At 41.1% G+C, this 21,452-nt stretch overlaps 1 protein-coding gene across 3 annotated transcripts in view; it reads left to right on the top strand.

Annotated features, from left to right (window-relative positions):
- sdk1a (sidekick cell adhesion molecule 1a) overlaps window positions 1-21,452 on the top strand; it is a 316,953-nt gene that overhangs the window by 154,194 nt on the left and 141,307 nt on the right. For all 3 annotated transcript variants that reach the window (XM_017703196.2, XM_017703194.2, XM_017703195.2), the window contains exon 5: window positions 11,968-12,101. In XM_017703196.2, the coding sequence (XP_017558685.1) occupies window positions 11,968-12,101 (134 nt within the window). The remainder of the gene's footprint in view (window positions 1-11,967; window positions 12,102-21,452) is intronic.

Genomic DNA, 21,452 nt, shown 5'->3' with positions numbered 1-21,452 from the left:
TAAATGTGCCTAAATGGCTCTTGGACCAAATGTATGGTTGTAGGAAATCTTTAATCAAATCAAATCATGTTTATTGTCACATCACATTTACACAGGTGAAAAGTGAGTGAAAATCTTAGGTGCAGCTTATCTGCTGTCGGAACAAAACCTCATATCTCCATTTTAATCAATTTACGTTTTTGACATAATGTGAAAATGCACATTGGCTTTTATATTGTGTGCAAATTTCATGAAGGATAGACCAAAATAAATGGCCAAAAATTAGACATCTGGTTCCATTGCTTTACATTGAAAGTAATGTAGGTTTTTTCCTTCTCCTGTAAAGTTACCATTTTAGAGATACAAGGTTTTGTTCTGACAGCAGCGATACATATATATATATATATATATATATATATATATATATATATATATAAACAAAAAATGAACAGAAGTTAAGGGAGCTTGCGACACGACAGCCGTGCTCAGCACCATCTTGGTTGTTGTCTTTTTGAAGTGTTGCAGTTGTGGTGACTCAGAGCCAGGCTCAAACCACCGACATACCAATTGGCGCTCTGTGTTGTTTCTTCTGCACCACTGAGGAGCACACTGGCGTAGAATTATTCAGACTTTCTTTTATATTATGTGGACGTTCTTCCAACTTTAAGAAGGTTCTTAATGTGTTGCGTAATTCCCTACTGAAATGGTTTTTAAGAGCTTTTTTAGGGAACCAAAAGTAGTTTTTTTCAGTGATTGCTCCAAAAATGCCTTTTTGGTATGTGGCGTTTGTGGGTTATGTGAAAAATACATTTCTCCATCTTTCAGTGTGCTTAGAATTGCTTGGCTACAGTGAGTGCTCAGCCATCTGATTTGGCCTCTGCAGAAGCAAGTGTGTCATTTTACACCAGAAGCCAGAATGCCACTGTGCTATGGCCACATGGACTGCAGACGGTTGTACTGTGGTTTTAATGGGTTTCAATGGGAGAGACAGATTGTTAGAGGGTAGTGTCAGAGCATTGATCTGATCCCTGCTCAGTCCACCATCCATGACAAATGTGCTCCAAATACCAGAGAAAAGTGCCCACGACTGACTGGTGAACAGAGCCGCCATTTTCCGCTGAAAGCCAGAGTACCACTAGGCTCCCAGCTTTGCACAACACCTACTTCACCAGCATTAAGGAAAGTAATCGGCCCCAGAAAGCAAGACTGGAGGAGAGGCTCTCTCCTGCTCTTTAGAGAAATGGCTTTTTGGCACTGCACACATTAAGAGGAGTCTTTGCGGGGTGGTCCAGTTGAGGTGGCATAATTACCACAGGGGAATAGTAATTACCCAAAGTAAAGAGCGCGTTTGTGCTGACGTGTCTGAATGTGCGTCTTGTGAAAGATCTGTTCTTTGAGGGAAGAGGCTAGCTGTGCCTCTCTCATCTTGAGTGGATTATTCCTCGCTTTGAAACAAGGATACATTTGAGGAATAAGGACACATTTCAAGTGGCCTCAAGATGGATTCCACCAATAACAAGAGGTCTCAGTGGAGTAACTGTGTTTGAAGTCGCTTGGAATATCAAGTTATCTGCGGTCATTTGTGTTGCTGTAAATAGAGTTAAGCTCCATGTTCTTCAGGGTTTGTACTTTTGAAAAGTTGCTTGCTGCTGTAGATCAAACTTCAGACTGAAGACACTAAAGTATCGACTACTTCAGTCTTCTAATATCAGAGTATTTCAATACTCATCTTGGTTTCCTTCACCTATTAAAGTCCACTTTTGAACACTATTAACTCATGTGACGGTGAATCACTAACAGTAAGATGCAGAAGCGTTTAAGATGCATTCCAGAAATTCATTAACATTCATGAAAATGAATTCTCTGCTCTCCGAGAGCATACCATTTATATTATCTGTCATTACACATGATACCGGGAACTTAATTAACTACCATGCAAGTGTGTAGCCTCATTTCTGCAATGTCAGGTAGTGTAAAGAAATTATTTTCCAATTTAATTTAAGCAGGAAGCTGGGAATACTGCAAGATTGGGGGTTATATTTTGCCTTTATTTATTTTTTTCTTTGATGCACATTTCAAATTATAGATTTTTCTTCTTCTTCTTCTTCTGCTTCTGCTTCTTTCTATACTTCTTTTTCTTCTTTTTCCTCATCTCTTTCCTCGTCTTCTTCTTCTTCTTCTTTCCATACTTTTGTCAAGGCACACAGATGGAAAATCAGAAGGTTAAATTATTATGGAGCAAATCATTTTAATCAGGCCTTGGAAGTGTTCCATAATGAATTGCAGTGAAAGTCTTTGAAATGTCAGATAGCACTTGAAGCCCCCAGAGCAGACGGGCGAGCTCCATCCGGACTCACACACAGGCGGCTGGGTTACTTAAGGAGCAGGCTGGGACCTGCCAGCAACCTGGTTGCCTGGCAACCCTATTAATTCCCTCAATGAGAACAATGCATTGGGCGACTGGGAAAATGAGGTTTTACAAAAAATATATTGTATTACAGATGAACACCTGTTTCTTTGTTGGAGACAAGAAAACATGCCATGATTATGTGGAAAGTAGAAGAGTAGCTTTAATTTATCAATAATGAGCTTTTGATTTTATTGGTTTTTCCTCCCCTATTCCATCTTAATTGGTTTAACTGTGGAAAAGATATGAAGACTTACTCAAAGACAGCACCCGATGTTTTTTTCTTTGATTAAAATGTCATTTATAGGGAATGTGTTGACTTCTTCTATATAGGTATAAGGATGCTTTTGAATTTGGAGAAGTATAAAGAAAATCTACTGTTACACAATACTTATGATATTACATCATGAGTAAAAGTAGTCCAAGAGGTGGTGAAAATGTTTTTTTTCCATGATCTAGATAATACTGGAGGCTAATCTTAATAACCTTAATCTTCTTATGTCACTATACACCTTGTGGCCAGCTGCATGAGGAACAACCAACTAGTCACATACAACGTGTGACGTATGTGTGTCATTAAGCTGGTCTACTGAAGCAAAGTGAAATTTCTTAAGAAAAATCTTAACTAATGACCTAACGTGGTATGTATGACAAGGCACTGGCAAAAGTTTTAGATCTTGCTCATTACTTGAATATTTGGCTTCAGAAGTCCAGAGGAATGGTTGGAATACAGCAAGCAAGCAAGTCGATATGGCCACGGCTCAGCTAGCAGCCAGAAAAGTGAAAGTGGCATGTGCAGTCCAAAGGCCGAGCACTCCAAAACCACACTCATCAAAGAGAATAGTGTACAATGTCTTTTCTTCTGATGTAAAGCATCACAACAACATAGCCTTCACATTTCTGATGTGGGATGTCTCAAGTGAACAGCCGCTGCCATACGCAAGCCTCGACACAACAAAGATGCTGGTCTGCCTTTGTTGTGCTGTCACTCTGACTGCAGCCATGACTGGCTGAAGCATCTCCAGCGCTTCAAGCCATAACTGTCACTAGCACCGTGTGTTTACAGTGGTAAAAAACATTCCTAAACTTTCGCCCAAAGGAAGAAGCACTCTCCAACCCTGCAGAACAGCTGGTGAAACTTTTTCCCATTTCGGTCATGTTGGCGTATATGCCAATTTGCTGCTTAGTGCTTTCTGACTGACAGTCTAGCATTACTGTTGGATGGATTGGCAGACAGGTTGTCATTTCTTTCAGAAAAAAAAATATGCCATGTCTGCTCTCCAAGTGAACTTGTAAAATTTTCCCAAACGTCTACCCCCTATTGCCAATTCCAGATTGTAACAGTGTCCTTCACGTCTTACAGTGCTGGGAAATGGCTTAATATATGAATGAAAGGTGGTGGGAGATGTTGCATGAGAAGTGGTTGCCCCTACAGGCATTAGCCGAAAACCTTCTGAACAGAAAAAAGAAAAAAAATGACAAGAAAGTAAGCCATTATGTCAACAATCACCATTACTGTACAATTGAACACCAACAGTATTAACAGAAGCTTGGTCTAATTTGATATTAATTATTTCTTAGTCAAAGCTCACTAAAACAAGTAGATAGATTCTCTCAGCAGATTCTAACCTTTCAATCCACATCACATTTGTGCATTTAAGTAGAAGAGGTGAAAATTGGATGTAAAATTTAATGAAACACAACCATTTCCTTTCAGGCATTAAAACAAACTGAAAAGTGTAGACTTGAATCTACCAATACAGAATGTAACCTGTGTTCAGTCCTCAGTGATGCCACAGCCATCCGTCAGTTTTGAAGTCCATGAGAACACAATTGGTCTTGCTCTGTCTTTATGATTCGCACAGCCCTCTCACCCCAATCACGATTGGTGATGCTGATGTGGGCATCTGTTAGCGGACATAACAGAATTGGCCTTTGTCATTCTCTTTTGAGTATGCTAAACTGTCCGGTGATGTTATGTTAGCATCAGTTTGAAAAATTGTGGTGGTGCTTCAAATGTCTTGGAGGAAGCATGTGCTAGCCTTCACCTTCTCAGCTTGGTAGCATGGTGTGATAAGGAGACCTAGCTAGTGGGTAGAAATGGCAATAACTACATTAAAAAAATACAAAAAAAGAAAAAAAACATAATATAAATATAACTCATTTTATATCTCTTTACCTAATTAATTAAGTACCTATGTAACTACATAGTAGTTGAGTAGTGTAGCAAAGGGAGAGTAATAACTAAATTTCTATGAGTTATGCTGATTGTGGCTGTGACTGTATTTTGTGGCTATCACTGCACTGAGGTAACAATCACTATAAACCTGGAGTCAGACCCCAGCGGCCACTCCATCCCTGCTTCTTAAGAGGAAGGCTTCTGAAATGAAGAAAGCGAGAGAGAAGTTGGGCCCATGAGGGCAGAGCTCTGTTTGTTTAACTCCCATTGTTGTGCTGGGCTCTGAAGTGTTTTCCAGTCCAACCACCCCCCCCAGCCCGGAGCTACACGCTGCAGCTAATGAAAAGAGGCGGCTGGTTGTGATGCAGATGCCGCCTGTTTATTTCGCTTTTCACGGGGGAGGAAGAAACACACACATACTTTTTTTTAAAGTCATCTTTGTGGAGATAGCTCGAACTCCAGCCTTGCATGGTCTTCTATTTGGAGCAGGAAGAGGCGAAGAAAAGACCCTTTTGATGTGACTTGAAAGTTGTATATGGCGAAGTACACCCATTCACTTTGTTGAACGGTATTTTAAGGAAGGCTTTTTTCACCTCAAAGTTCAGTGGAAGAGGATACAGTTTCAATGAGAGCTTTACCCTGTAACATTAATGCAGTCTTGAATTTTTTAAAAGAAAAAGAAAAGTCTAAAAGTCTTCCCACTCCTCGTGGCATCCTCAACTTCACTTCAGTTTCCATCCCCACTCTTATATATTTGATTGTCTGAGTTTTTCATATCAGAGACAGTACTGAACCCAAGGGAGAACACTAGACCTTTACTGAGAAACTAAAGATGAGGAAGGTGAAATAATCTCTTTCTTAACCTAAACCTAACATACTGTAAATTAGTCAGTAGGTTCAATACCGTTGACCTGTCCGTACTCCACCCACAAATGTGTTTATTCTTAACAAGCATTGTAAGGTTGGACAAGCTTTATAGAATGCTGGCAAAAGCTATATTCAACCTTATGAGACTCTGCAGCACTCAAATCAGTTGTTGGACTACTTATATGATTGTTTACAATGCTGTGCTGGCATTATTGAAACTATTGAAAACAACATAAATTACCACTATGCTATCTTTAGCTTGATTGTATGACAAAAAACGAATCTTAATCTTAATCTAACTTAATCACAGCTTCTATTTTTTGGCAAAGAAAAATATAACTTTTCTTAGCTTTTCATTTCCATAACTTTTGCACCAGATACATTTTATGCTTTATTTTTCCCAAATTGTTAAGTTCAGCAAATAAACAGTAATTCTGCATTCAAATGTGATCAAGGTAGAAGATGTGTACATAGTTTCACTTGTAATTTTGCCAAGGATGCCAAACATTTACTCTAAATGTAGTTTTTTAGACCAAAACTACATCATGCATTACACTTTCTCATTAGGCTTTTGCTAACATTCTGTGAAACTTCACCTTTCAAAAACTGGTACAAAAGAACGTGTTAGTGAACAGAGCATGCACCGATCAGTTCACTGAACAACGAGAATGGAAAGTTGCAGAAGGCAATTGAATATAGACACATACGACTGTGATGCTTGATTTCAAATTTGCATTGCAGCAAGAGAGATGAAGAAAGAAAGAAGGTAATTTTGTGCTGTGATCCGCAAGTGTGTTTAATATGAAATGCGGTTTAAGGTACTAAAAGAGTTGGGTAGGCTCTCTCGTGGATTACCAAAAAAAGCATCGCGGAGGCTTGCAACCTGAATTGTCTCTCTTTCAGAACATCAAGCAACAAGAAGCGCGCTCTTCTTGCTTCTCCACAGAACAACCTGTCGTCCCTGTCCCTTGACAACGAAATGCTAACTAGGCTGAGGTATCATAAGGAAACTTGTAACTTTTGCTTTGGAACAGTCTAGATGTTTTGTCTGGTCGTGGGGCTTAATAGACCCAGGTTGGCCGTCTGAAAGCAGCCCACGTGATCTTGTAGGCTCCTGCACACGTATCTGCCCCTGTATACGTATGGATTTTTTAGTGTATTACTTCTGTGCGCCTGAGGAGGGGCCAGGCGTCAGGGTTATCTGTGCTTGTACATTGCCGGCCACAAAATCCCGAGCACATTCATCACAGAGTGGCTGTAGCAGACCGCTGCTCTTAATGGATATTAAGAGAGCTGGCTCTGAAAGGCTTCTCAGCAGTGGCCTGGGTGTGGGTTGGATTGGGAGAATTTGGGCTGACACTGCATTCATGCCATTGATCATCTCCGCTCTGGCTCGACACCCTGCTGTTGGTGTGAGAGTTGGAGAGCGTAGCAGCACATTGCGATGCTGGAGAGCGAGCTGGCCCTGGCCTGGAGAGGAGGGAAGAGGAGCATAGTGAGTGGCTGTCAATGGCCTGGCACCTTCTCTTCTGTGTGTGTGTGGAGGAACTCTGCCTTACTCTGCATGCCATTATAGTCTCTTCTCTATGCATTGGTGCACACACCAGAGGGCAGAGGCTTTTCAAGCCAGTCGCCCGCTTGCAGACTCTTATAGGCATTAACTTTGGGTTTTACAGCACTTTCTGTTAACCTTCAACTTTTGTTGACATTGCCTTTACTCCCTCACTGTATGAGGGTTCCAGAGGTTCCAATGCCATGTATATAACAATATATAACAATAATATATTACAATAATCATGCTCTCAAAGTAGAGCCTCATTTTCCATGCAGTTTTTCTTTCTTTTGACCTAATTTAAACCCAGTAGACAGAAAACAATGAAGGCTTTATCCTTCCTTTCTACTACAATGTAGGTTTTATGTATTTCAGAAAATATCCATGATATCCAAGGCGAATGTGATATTACAGCAAATAATGGAATATCTCATAGTTTATAAGTAATATGGACTAGACACAAACACATGTATTGTTAGTATCACAGTAAAACCTCCTTTACATGAGAAGGAAAAATGTGCTTAACTTTTGATGTTGACAGCATTTCTTGACAGCATTTCTGTTGGTCCATTCATCATGACGTTCAGATGGTATAAAGGAGAGCTGATGTTAAAAAATAGTAGAAATTAAGGATACCAAACGATTAAAGTAATTAAATAATCAATCATATTTTTTCTGTTTGCTCAGATTCGATTCTTTTTTCATTTAAAAAGCAGTGCATTTGTTATAGCTATGTGCTAGAAGAGTGGACAATATAAGCTTCATCAGAATGTGTTATTACTTTCAATAACTTTACAAAATTCCTTTGTGTTAGATCTTGTTTCAAGAAGAACCACGGGTTTCTGCTTTGCAGTTGTTTCTGTTTAATACTAGTTATTATCCATTGCTCTCATGCAAGCTCTGTCCAGCACATTCTACTGGACTACTGCTATTGCCAGCATCAGTGGTGTGTTTTTCTTGTAAATCATACAGATTCAGTGTATGTCAGTGATAAACAAATTCATTACTCTGTTGTCTATCAAGAGCCAGTAATGGAACTTTCCATTTAAAAGCTGAATTTTAATGACAGGGCTACAGTCATGGAGTCAGTCATAGACACCTGAGCTTCAGGGTGAAATTACAGGTTTTTAGAAGGGTCAGATTAGGAAAATGCATAAACAGAGGTCGCATGTGTGCTGAAAATATTATTTTGTTAATATCTTATAAATGTGTCAACTTTAACACCAAAATTAAAAAGAAAGTAGTATTACATTCAAGCGAGGGAAATTAAAAATTCAAATGGCTGGGAGTCAAGAACACTTTATTCTTCAAATGAACTCATCTACCTCTATCAAAATAAGAAATTCGTGCTACTTTTTACTGTAATCATGTTTATTTGTGTTTGTTTTAATTATATATTGTGTCATGAGATATCCAGCTGATTAAAAAAAATATTTAATTTTTAAGGCTGCTAAAGAGGGATTCCATCTGAGGTGAAGACCTTAGAGAACACTAAAAAGGTCTGTGCTTTTGGATCAGCAGCTTTGAGAGAGGCAGTGGGGTTTCTTGGAGCACCTGTGTGCATGTGTGTTTGAGTCTGCAGACACCTGGGCCTCCACGTAGGAAGTTGCCGTGGAAATTATTTCGTCCACTTTGACCATTTAATGGCTTGACCCTCAGACTAAATGGGAGGTGCAGGGCTGGTGTCACTCCCCATAGCCACCCGTCCCTCGGGAAACGTTTCCTTAGAGCTCTCAGTCTCTGCCTTTTTCCTCTCTATCTCTCTCTCTCTCTCTCTCTCTCTCTCACACACACACACACACACACACGCACAGACCCAAACACAGCCGCTTTCACTTTGTACTGCAGACTCGAGTCATTTCCTTCTGAATGGAGAAGTGTCTGTTTCCTTCTCCACCCCATACTTTGATCTGTTGTTCAGCCCCACCATCAGCAGAAGACCCACAATAAAGACTGCCGCCATCCTTCTGACAGGTTCCTGGGTGGTACAGCTCAGCCTAGACCTTTATCCCTCCTCCTAAGGTCTCGGCATAGTTTTCCTGCTCAGATGTAGCTGGCAAGAGTCTTTCCCCAAGCCTAAAAGCATCATAAATCAAAATGTAACGACAGACAAATCCACACAGCTGGGTTCTTAGCAAAAGCGGGAGCACAATATGAGTTCCTGACATTTTAATTACTTTGTCATACATCTCAGACCGGTAAGCCTATTTTGAGAGCATAATTTATGGTAGTAAATGAAAACAAATATTATCTGAACCAGCTTTCTGAAAGCAGGTACCCGCCATGTTGATTAATGTAATATCTCTCCAGCGGTTGTCCGATGCCCAGGAGAATTATGCTGCGGACCTCACAGCAGCACTCAGGTTTGCAGAGCATTACAGAGGGGCTTCATAATGCATGATGTCTGCGAACAGCTCTGCTCACCATAATGAACTGCATACAAATAAGCTCTCCCGAAACATCAGGTAAACTGTATAAATAATACTCCTCCAGAGAGCGGGTGAGAGAAGGAGGAGAAATTACTTTGAAATGATGGCAATGCACTTCACCCTTCCAAGAAAAATAGTCCTCAACAATGTAGGATATTATAATAAAGGACCTATCACAGCAAATTCGCCTGTACATTTTTATTCCTGAGTCCTAGGGTCGTTAGAGCTTCTTGTTCCTACTGGAGGCGGCCGTGAAGGAGGCAGCCATGAAGAAGGCAGTAGCTGGGAGCCGGTGATGTGTGCTGGCGGAGGGGACGCTCTTTTTTACAAATTGAAGCGGCCATGTTCTTTGAATATTTAGATTACCTGGGCTCTGCAGCACCTTTCCTAAGTGGATTAACATTTTACGTGGCTCCCAAGCTGCATGTGTAATAAGTTGTGGGCTGATATCAAAGAGGCGCGTGGCCCTTGGGGATACAAAACAAGGCTGCCCATTATCTCTCCTACTGCGCTTTGTTTACCGAGCCTCTGGCAGGGGCCATTCATCTGGAGAATTGTAATGGAATCCAAACTAGCTAGACTAATCATAAAATCACTTTATACGCCACTCGTATCGATTCCTCTCACTACAAAAAGAGAAGAAGCCAGGTAAATGCTACCCTGCTATCCTTTTTTTTTTTTTTAAATAAACCTCCCCTGGCAGCCTTACAGACTGTACCACACACCCTTAAATCATCACAAAGGCAAACTGTTTATGTAGCCATATCAATTTGAGGGTCTGTGTGGCGCTTGCCAAGCCATTTTCAGGCTCGTGCATATTTATTAATTAAGACATCAAGACAGGTCACTCTGACCTTTTAGGTCTGCTGCTGGCATCTGCAAGAGGGATGTTTGTGTTTCCTAGGTGCAGAGGACTGTAGGGTCCTAAGGCCAGGTGTCAGGGTTCAACAATGAAAATAACTAACTAGTTAACTCTAATAACTGTTATGATGTTACAAATCAATGGCTGGACTGTCTAGCGAGGACAGGGCACACACTACCACCTAGTATATTAAAGAACAACTTGACAAGGTTAGTCAAGGAACAAAAGGAATAAAATATTCAGATTATCAATACTGTATTATCAGTCTTGGGATTTTTAATGATTTTTGTAATTATCATTATAATTAGCAGCCAGACCTCCTCATAAGCCGCCACTCTCCATCCCATGCTCTCTACCAGTTCCAGCCCAGGGCTTTTAATGGATCTTTTTTACACTAATCTCAATCAAAATATATCAGAGGAAAAAAAGAAGAAAAAAAAAGATGAGCACTAAGCAGACCTGAAGTACACTCTAATTACCCACTTGACATTGTTTGCTTCACCAGCACAGAAAACCCTGTTGTTCTTGCTTGGGCTGTTTTCTTTCTCATCTTCTTCTCTGTCTGAAAAAATCTTGACGACTTGACTGTCTTTTGTGGAAGATCCATCTCGAAAATGGGTAATGACTGCTGTGCTTGTTCCAGCATGTAGACATGAGCGAGCTACAGGTCCCACACTAGTTCCAGAAACTAATCATAAGTTTCAAAGCATCCCCCAAGTCGTGCTCTGCCTCCCAAGTGCCGCCTCTGTGTCGATCGCGCTTTGGCAGAGAGAGCACTCTGAAGCTGCATTGATGTGTAATTGAGGATGTCATCAATTAATCAAAAAAGAGGCATGGAGAAGGACTGTGTGTGGAGGTTGGGGGGGGAGAAAAAGTAAAAGAGATATGTGCGCCTCGCTCGCTTTCATCTGCTGAAACAAAGGCGAAACGCTTCCGTTCAGCCTGCGTGGAGTGGCGGGGTATCAAAGTTGCCTGCGCTCTGTAGCGCAAACTTGGTTTGAGATGGTAATTTCACCTTGAAAAGAGTCAGAAAAAGACCTGAGATACAAGGCCAAGTACAGACCTGATGAGCAGGAGTCATTAGTTTCCCAGCACCAGATGGCTGAGTTTGAATGCTGGAGAAATCCGCTGAAATATTCGGCGCATGTAAGCACTTTGAAAAAGGCTGATATGCTGCCTACACTCTGTAGACTAACCTTAGATCACTGTGAGTAATACTCTCATCATCTCACAACTATCTAGCCCAGATCCCAAAGCCTGTACCCTTTGATTTTATAGCAGCGTTAAGTCTGCTTTACTATTTTACCTCAAGGTTGCCTCTGTCCATGTTTCAGTGAGTGCCTCAAAGAGCGAGACTCTATCCTGTGGGTTTATACCCTCAAAGCACACCATTTCTGCCCGTAATGACCCTTGCAGCTCATTGATTCTGTGCTTATGTCAGAATGAGGGATCAGGTACATTGTGAACGTGCAGAGCCCATGAATTCCGCCATGCTAGATGCCTCTCAGTCAAGTCCTGCACCCGCCAAGCCTGCAGCAATGATACTTTAATGGAGCTCAATACACATCAGTAGGCTGCTAATTGAAACGCTGTCAATACATGGCACATGCGAAATTTGTCAGGGCAGCGGCCTAATTGTCGATAGTGGTTTAACAAGACCCCTGTTTATTTCTTCTTTGTTGCTCTGCACAGGGCCATAACCCTGGAGAACCAGCTGGTGGTGCTGGCCACGGCTGCCGCTGACGCCGGAAGGTACTACGTCCAGGCCGTCAACGAGAAGAACGGCGAAAACAAGACAAGCCCATCCATTTACCTGAATGTGGCAGGTAAGTAGAGAGCGTACTGTATCATTGCTATTCCCCCGGCAGTCAGCAGCATGTGGCCAGCTAGGCGGTGCAGACATTGCTATCGACCAGGAGAGGGAATAATGGCCTGCAGTACATCTGTGACCTCTCTTATTATCACCTTAGTTCTATATCCACCCTTTTGTTTCTCCATTTCTAGCTGCCTAGGCCACAGGTCCTGCATTAAGGGAGCTGCTCATGGGTGAAACAGCGCAGTAGCGGAGACATGCAGATGTGGCTAGATTCCCATAACATGGTTGAAATGGCAGAAGTTTTTGTGACACAGATCACACAGATTGTCTAAGAGATCTGTGAACACAAACATCTGATCTTTTCAAATTAGATTTGAGCCACTTAAATTGTGTCACTGTCCAAAAACAGGTATCTCAGTTTTATTTGCTTTTTACTTTTTGCAGCATTTGAGCACAGCAGCTGACCTTTAGGTTGTGTGAATCTTTCATGAACTTTCCTGAAACTGCATGAATGGACCAATAGCAGTGCTCCAGAATTGCTAAAGAACGTATTTGCCCTCTACTGCAAAGCTACCATTTTGGAAGGTTTTTTTTGTTGGGTGGCGCAGTGGGTAGCGCTGTCGCCTCACAGTGAGGAGGACCTGGGTTCAATTCCCTGCCCGGGTGACTGGGGTCCTCTCTGTGTTTGCATGTTTGCATGTTCTCCCCGTGTCTGCGTGGGTTTCCTCCGGGTTCTCTGGTTTCCTTCCACAGTCCAAAGACATGCTAAATTGTCTTTTTTCACAACCTTTCTTTTCACTGTATACTGTTGTTGAACTAAGTATTTTAAAGCTACTCATATATGTAAGGAAACATTCAAGTAAAGAAATTCAGTGGTTAAAAATATCGGTAATGAGAATGAGAGTCCTAGATTAAATACAGTCCCACTCAGTTGCCGATTTATTAAGTACACATACCGTATAGATGCACTTGTGCAATTATTACCTCTTCTTAATGCTCATCACTAGAATGGGACCACCATATGACCACCACTGGCCAGATATTATTTAGAAGACTATTCCCAGCACAGCAGTAGTTATACTAACTAACATAACTAGTTAGTCCACCTTTCTGGATGTAAAGGTAGAGACAACAGCTCGTCTGTTGATGCACATTTTGTGTTAGTCATCCTCTAGTCCTTGGTCAGATTATGATCACAGTTCTACATTTGACTGGTTATTTTTGGTTGGAGCTATTCTCAGCCAAGTATGTGACACTGAATTGTAAATAAATAAATAAATAAATAAAGCAGTGCTGCGGTGGACAATACACTCGTACTGTTCACATTGAACCTGAGCAGAAAATGGGCATCAGGTAATGTCAACGTGGTGTTATTCTCAGCGGGCCACATTTGCCGTAAAGACGGCGAACATCCAGAGAACGACAGAGTGTAGCGAGCCTGTTTGTTCCGGTGACACAGTTGGATCTGCTCGCTGGCACTTTTATCCTTGTTTTGGCTTTGGCAGGTGTTGATGTGCGTCTGGGCCTGTTTAGAAGATGCTAATGTGCATGTCCCCACACACAAGGGCCCATATCTGCCCCCCTCTCTCTCTCTCTTTCTCATGTGCATACAGCTGTTACAGGCTGGCAGGCCCAGGGCAGCAGGCATGCCCAGTGAAGTGTGTGTGTTTTCTCAGTCGGTAAGGGTTTCAGCAGAGTGCAGGATTGTGTATGGTAACCAGTATCAGACATAGTCAAGCAACAGGCAGCATTTTCTTTTTTTGCCTAAGCAAAATGAATTGAACCTAATGTTTTCATTTCAGCCTGAAGATTTAATGAGCTCAAGGCAAAGGATTTGTAATAGGGAGAGACGAGCACAGAGATGTGCTTCCAGGTTTGCAGGGGAGATGTTCAAATTGCATTACATGTTTTAATATATCCAGATGAAGGAATCACATTTAGTGCTTAAGTAAGAGCCTCTTAAGTTGAACCAGGCTATAGATTCTCTTTTTCCCTTCTGCGTTCATATGATTTCCAACTATCACATTAAGTAATGCATGTTGAGTTGTTGAGCGGAGCGAAGATACACTGTTATCATATTTATCCTAATTAGTTTTGCTTATGCGTGTGCTGGCAGTCTTTTTATGTGTATATATTTGTGTTAACAGGGAATGCGTGCAGGTGTAATTGTTTATGTGCTTGTGTGTTTATATACAGGTATTTTACCAGATTTCAGCTGTTTTCAGAATAGGAAGCATGTATATAGAGCTTTTTATCACAGTCAATATAAAGCAAGTATGAAGTGAAACCTTTTACTACGTCAGTAAACATCCTAATTATTTATTTTCTTGCATATTTTTGTGAGTTTTAAACCAGTTTGGTTTATTTACAACCCCATTTCCAAAACAAGTTGGGATGCTGTGCAAAATGTAAATAAAAACAAAATGCAATGATGTGCAAATCATTTAAACCCTATAATTTAATTGAAGCTAGTACAAAGAAAATATATGCAGATTTTGAATCTGATGCCAACAACACGTTCCAAGTGAGTTGGGACAGGGGCAACAAAAGGCAGGTGAAGTTGTGTAATGCTAAAAATAACACCTGGTGGTTCATTGGCAACAGGTCAGTAACATGGTTGTGTATAAAAAAACATCCCAGAGAGGCTGAGTCTTTCAGAAGTAAAGATAAGGAGGGGTTCACCACTCTGTGAAAGACTGTATGATCAGATGATCATTGCATGATCAGTGCAACAATACAAGAATAACAATTCTCAACAAAAAATGGTACTTCTGCTTTTCATCATCTACGGTACACAATAACATTAAAAGATTCAGAGAATTTCAGAGAAATCTTTGTATGTAAGGGGCAAGACCAAAAAATGGTATTTGCTGGCCATGATTTTTGGGCCTTCAGGTGGCATTGCATTAAAAACAGACATGATTTTGTAGTGGAAATCACTGCATGGGCTCAAGAGCACTTCTGAAAAACTGTAGAATAGAAACTGTACATAAACAGTATCCAAAAATGCTGGCACCTTCTCTGGGCCTGTGGTTTGACAAATTAAAATTTTAAATTATTTTTGGAAATCAAGGACACTGTGCCCTCTGGGCTAAAGTGCACAGTTCAGAAGCCAGCATTCATTATGCTATAGAGGTGCATTAATGCACATGGTTGGCTGACTGGCACATCTGTGAAGGCACCGCTAATGCTGAACAATATATACATGTTTTGGTAACATACGCTGCCATCCAGACGACATCTTCTTAAAGGAAGGCTTTTGCTTATTTCAGCAAAACAATGTAAAACCACATTCTGCATGTAATCCAACAGCATTGTGCCACATTAAAAAAGTCCAAACTGACTGCCTACAGTCCAGATCTGCCACCTACAGAAAACATTTCTTACATAAAGAAATTAAAAATACGACAAAGGAGACCCTGAACTGATGAGCAGCAGAAATCGTATATCAAACAAGAATGTGAAAACATTTCACTTTCAACACTACAACAGTGTCTCCTCAGTTCCCAAACGCTTACAGAGAGTTGTTAAAAGAAGAGCTGATGAAACAGTGGTAGAGATGCCCCGTCCCAACTGTTTGGAACATGTTGTTGGCATCAAATTTAAAACGGGCATATATTTTTCAAAAAACAATAACATTTCTGTTTGAACATTTGATTTGTTGCCTTTATTCTCCTTTAAAAATATGGTTTACATCATTTGCATATCATTGCATTCTACTTTTATTTACATTCTGCACAGCATCCCAGCTTTTTTGGAAATGGGGTTGTATTTTTATTTAATGAACATTACACATTACAAAAGTCAAACACCAGCCAGATGTTCACTTGCAATCTAAAATGTCTCTGACCTAGACATGGCATTGTGCAAGATAGCGTTATTTGTTTCATCTAAGAGCCTGTATACACCTTGTATTAACAGGTGTTTTTGGTGGTCAGATCTCATTTGACCTTGTGAAAAGACACACCTAGAGAGCATGGTGAGTGGATTATAGAGGAAAAGTACAGTGGCTCTCATCTGACCACACTGGGGGCTGATTTTAGTGAAAACTCTCATTCCGGCTGAAGTTTATTAGATATGATCTGGGCATGAAACACACTTGAATCTAAGGTGAAAACCGACTCGGTGAGTGGTCATAATGTTTTTGCTCATTGGTGCATGTGTGCGTGTACCAGAGGTGCCAGTGTTTTTGTACAGTTGAAATTTACCATACTTAATTAATTCCCCCACTGAGGTGGGTATTCCCATGATGGCTGAGGAGTAATCACACTCAGCGCAGCAGTGGAGGACACTCAGCAGGTGTGTGTGTGTGTGTGCTGTGGGTTTACCACACGACACCCTCCCCAAACTCATTTCCAGTGCGTAAACACCAACTAAAGCAGCTGGCAAAATAAAGCGCGCATATCCAGTTTGGAACATCCCTCATGAAATCCCCATTAGTCACACTGTAAGACACTGGCACATAAAAGCCACCACTGTAGCTAATGTTCAGAAAGTTTCATTTAAATGTCAGCCTTGCCCTCGTGACTCGACAGCCCTTTTCAAAAAATCACCCGCCATTCACCTCGGAGCCTGTGCTCAAGTGTGCCGTACGATTCGGGAGGAAAAACGATTTCTCTTTGAAGAATCTTGACCTTGCGTTTGCCTTTCTTAGATTGTTTGTCCTGTGGGCTCTAGTGGACTGTTTATTAAAGTAGCCCCTAGCACAGCGCGGGTTATTGTCATTCTGCCTCAAATGTATGAGGAAACAAAACCAATTAGTTAAAAGCTCATTCTCTTCTTTCCTAACTCACATTATGTTCAGAAACACATATAAGCCAGGGCATTTAAGTGGCCCTTTTGTTTCCAGATACCCCCCCACCCTTTTACCGTTTGTTGAAGGTGATCGTCCATGCGATTGTGAGTGAATTATTGTCCGCCAGCGGAGAAGCTTTTGTCATGGGTGACATGGATCTCATTTGGAGCTGTCTGCCACAGGCCTTGCGCTGTTCTGCCTCCATTATCATGCCCCTCTGGGCTGGAAAAAAAGGTCAGCCCAGGTAAAGAACACCGCCACCTGTCTTTTGATCCAGACCGATTAATTGATGGCACTTCGAAGCATGTCGTTGTGCCATCGCAGGACGTCAACATTGTTTTCCATCAGGCTTGCCTGCGAGTCGGAATCAAAAAAATGAAGAAACATGCCAGAGATTATCATGCCCCCTTCCTTATTTTTTATTTAGGAATTTATCACAGCATATTGTGAAGTAAATGTGTGGACGTGGCTCTTCTGATTCGGACCATTTGTCTGATCAAGGCTTGTCTGTCGCTCTTGCTGGCGTTTTCAGCGGGTTTTAGCATTCAGCGGAGCTTGATTTATTTGAAAGGAAATAGGCTTCGACTAACCAGCTCAGTCATTATTTGCCGTTACTAATGATCTCATTTGGAGGCAACCGTGTGCTTGGTTCTGTTTCATTTCTCCCGGCTGAAATAATCATCCACCATTTTAAAACAGAGTTGGCACTTATGCTGAGATGCTCCTATTGTTTGCTAACCCACTGGAGTTGAATGACATTGAGCTTCAGTCATACCAGCATTTTAAGATTTGCCTTTAATGCCGCATATGGATCATTTAGCTGTCTAGACCGGCAGAGTTGAAGAGGTCTCATTTACAGAGATAAACAGCGCAGTGTTTTTATTTATTAGAAACAGTCAGAATGTGGCTTAGGGGGAGCTGTATTTTATGAAAGTGTATCATTTGTCATGATTTTCATTTTGAGAACAGCAGAGCAGCCATTGTAGTGTTTCGTCCCTGAGCTCCTTTTGTGGGTTTTGATTTTTAAAAGTGGGTTTTGATTTTGAAAACTGCTGGAGGAGATACAACGCTGGTGTGCTCTTTACACAATACATCAAGCCTCACCACAGGAAAGCATAATCCAGCCTTTATCTCTCCCCTGAATCGACAAATCGGTCGCCAACAGGATCGGTCGATAGAGTTTGCTCGCTTGTCTGATTAGAAATTACATGTGAGATTTAAATCACGGGAACAAAGACACATTGTTTAGGCTGGATGTGTAGGCATGAAATATTCATGGCCCGGCTCTTCCAGATGTCGTGCCAGGTCTCCCGCCTCGATCCCATAACATTTTAATGTGATTTCTCTTGCTTTTCAAATGACCGTCGGCTGCGAGCAGCGTAAAAAGAAAAACAGACCTCTAACAGGACTGGCACATGTGCGCTTGTATTGATTTAAACTAATAGATCACCTGTGGCCCTGAAGGAGCCCTTCGTTTACTTTGTTTTTCCTTAATGCCACCTCGGTGTAGAAATATTTCTTTGCTCTACTTTTTTTCCCCTCTCTCTCTTTCCACCGGGACGTCAAGCCCACCCAGTCATATATGATAAACAGTTCCACCTGCAGCTATTGTGTGCTAGTGGAGCAGTTCCTATGCGGTGTGTGATAGTGAGACTAGCGAAGACTCATACAGGCCACACCATGGAAGAAGCTACATCTGCAGGCCTGCAGAGCAGTCAGGACAGAGTGCTGAGGGAAGGGCTCCAGGCGTCTGGACAACCATAGACTTTAGGGATGTCCCGATCTGATCCTAAAGGTCATTATTGGAGTCATTTAAGACATTGTGCTAGATGGAGCTGTACCAGTGTGTTATGTGAGATCAAATCAGTCAGGAGCAGCTGTTAAGACTATGCTGGCGCTATGCTGCTATCATACTATTATGAGTGCTGCATTTATTATGATTACTTTTGTTATTTATTTTATTATTATATTTTGAGACAATTATCACTTAAAACTAGCTATAAATGTAATACATGATACACTGCAATGCAAAACCTTGATGTCCACACTGTCAAGACAAATGTTAAAATAAAAAGTAAACTAACTACAAACTTCAGCTAACAACTTATGAGATCTAGCTTTCTCCAACTCATGGACTATTTTCTCTGCACTTTCAGATAATTAAACCATGTTTTGATTAAAGGCTTCACTGCAGCATTTAAAGTGAAACATCAGCACAACACAACACACAAGTATTAATGGGGCCACTCATGGCGTCTGGGTGTAAAAAGCTCTGTTGGTTACAATGGGAGCATTTTGTTTTTGTTGTTGCTCACTTGAGTCACTTTTAGTTCTTTTTTAACAGTCTTGTTACCTATAATAAAGGTGTGGCTATTTCTTTTTTAAAGGCTGCTTTCTGTTGCTACATTACAGAAAAATAAAGTGGAGTGATATTTTGTAATTTCATTATCGGGAGATATTGGTGCTCATTGAGTGCCTCTCACGTAGTTACATTGCAAGGTCAGAACTAACTGTTATCAACTGTGGACAATGAAAACTGCCGACTAACCACTTGTAGAAACTGCTGCATGTAAAATGTAAAAAAAGTGTTCAGCTATTACATTCATAGCAGTAGGAGAAACCTCACATTTAAAAACCAAGTAGACGGAGTAGGCCTCCTTCAGCAACTTCAAAAAGTGGTATTTTCATATTTCAAGTAGTCCAGAAAAACAATATGCACATACAAAGTGACTATGTTGTAGCATTTTAAAATAATTGGCAAAATACCATATCTTACCTTATAATTTACTAACTTTAATAAAATGTATAACTTCAATGTGGCTTTATTATCTATGACCATGCAAATATCAGATCAAGGAAGGTACAGAAGATACTTTACATTGGTGCTCATTCTGGGGTTAGATGCAAAAAAAAAAAAAAAAGATCGGGGGCTCCAGATGTGTACATCTGGGCCGTCAGAGGAAGACGAGGGGCATGCGTGGAATATTTGGAGAACCATGGCGTTAAGATTTAATGAACACCTCCATAAATTTTTATTATGCGCTTCCTGCCGGCAGATTACATTCAAACAAAAGCTGCTTTCCTGCGCTGTAAGCTGACCCAAGGGACCTGAGATGATTAAAGCGTCGACTCCTGAAGCATGGACTCCTGCCCCGCTACCTCCTTCCCTTTTTCGCTGTTTATTGCTGCCGTTGCCAGCGTTCCAGCAGAGTTTTTCTCCTTGCATTCGTTTCCCTGTTAGGTTTCCATTAAGAGGATGAAATTAGCTCTGGAGTCACGGAGCGGAGTCTTCAGGCCTGACAGGCCGCACCTTGTTTAATTGCCTATATCTTAAACAAATAGGTCCCCTGGGAGATGTGTGTTTAGTTTGTAATATCGCAGATTTGATAACTTGTCACCTGTAATTTGAGCGGAGATTGATAGGACGCGACGGGCGGCTGATTCGTAGAGCTGCGGCAGCCGGGCTGCTGCAGGTGCCCCGCTTTTCTTCTCATTAGTGTGTGGGAGACTCTCTGGGCCTCCTTCTTCATGGCACACTTGACAGACAAATAATAAGCTGTCCATCAGCTCTCAAGATAGTAGATGTTTATAGGTTGAGCGGTTCTCTCGACTTTCGAAGGCGATAGCACTCTCAATTACAGCCACCTAATCATGGCAGCCTTATCTTGAATGTTGGCCCCACTTTGCAGCTTTTATCGATTTCTCCAGCGTTGTCGTTATTTTAATGGTTTGCATGAGGTAATGGAGGAAGTTGATGTGTCAGCAGAAAGCGTGTAGCAACCACATTAATGCAGAAATGGCTGATGATCAAGACCAGTGGTTCCCAGCTTCTCCTGGAGGAACTCTGCCCTGCATGTTTTAGTGTGTTCCCTGCTGTAACAACCATTTCAATGGAATAAGGGCTTGTTAATGAGCTGATTATCTGGATTAGGTGAGTTAGAGCAGGGATAACACCAAAATATTCAAGACAGAGGTACCCCAAGTCCCCAGGGTTGGAAACCACTGATCTAGATACTTTCAAAACCTTGCTTTGTCGCATTTTTGTTGTTCATGATCAGCACACCTGATTAACCCTCCAAAATACCCCATGCTGTGTACACTATCAAATGCCTGTTTTTACATTTGGTTAATTATTTCTCACCCATAGCTCTTTGAAACATGGAGATAAATTCTGTCAGAAGTGTGGATATTAAATCCTTTCAATTAACTCCTCTGTTTGTGCTCATGAGTAGGAGAAGAGGTGTTTTATTGTGGTTTGAATGTGATTAAAAGTTATTGTAATATGTATAATCTTTGCCATATTTTAACATTTCTTGTAACTGATGAACAAAATAAAAACCAAAAAATTCAATAAGTGGAGACCTAATACTCTCAATACAGAATGTAATTTTAATCTAAATGTAATTAATTACAACCCCAATTCCAAAAAAGCTGGGACACTGTGTAAAATGTAATTAAATGTAAATAAAAACCAAATACAACTGCAAATCTCATAGACCCATATTTTGTTCACATACCCACATTTTAAAACACATATCAGATATTGAAAGTGAGTCATTTTACCAT

This window comes from Pygocentrus nattereri, chromosome 27 (assembly GCF_015220715.1).
Source record: "Pygocentrus nattereri isolate fPygNat1 chromosome 27, fPygNat1.pri, whole genome shotgun sequence".
Classification (NCBI taxonomy): domain Eukaryota; kingdom Metazoa; phylum Chordata; class Actinopteri; order Characiformes; family Serrasalmidae; genus Pygocentrus; species Pygocentrus nattereri.
The sequence above is the reverse complement of the archived record's forward strand: the minus strand, read 5'-3'. Positions and strand labels throughout refer to the sequence as shown.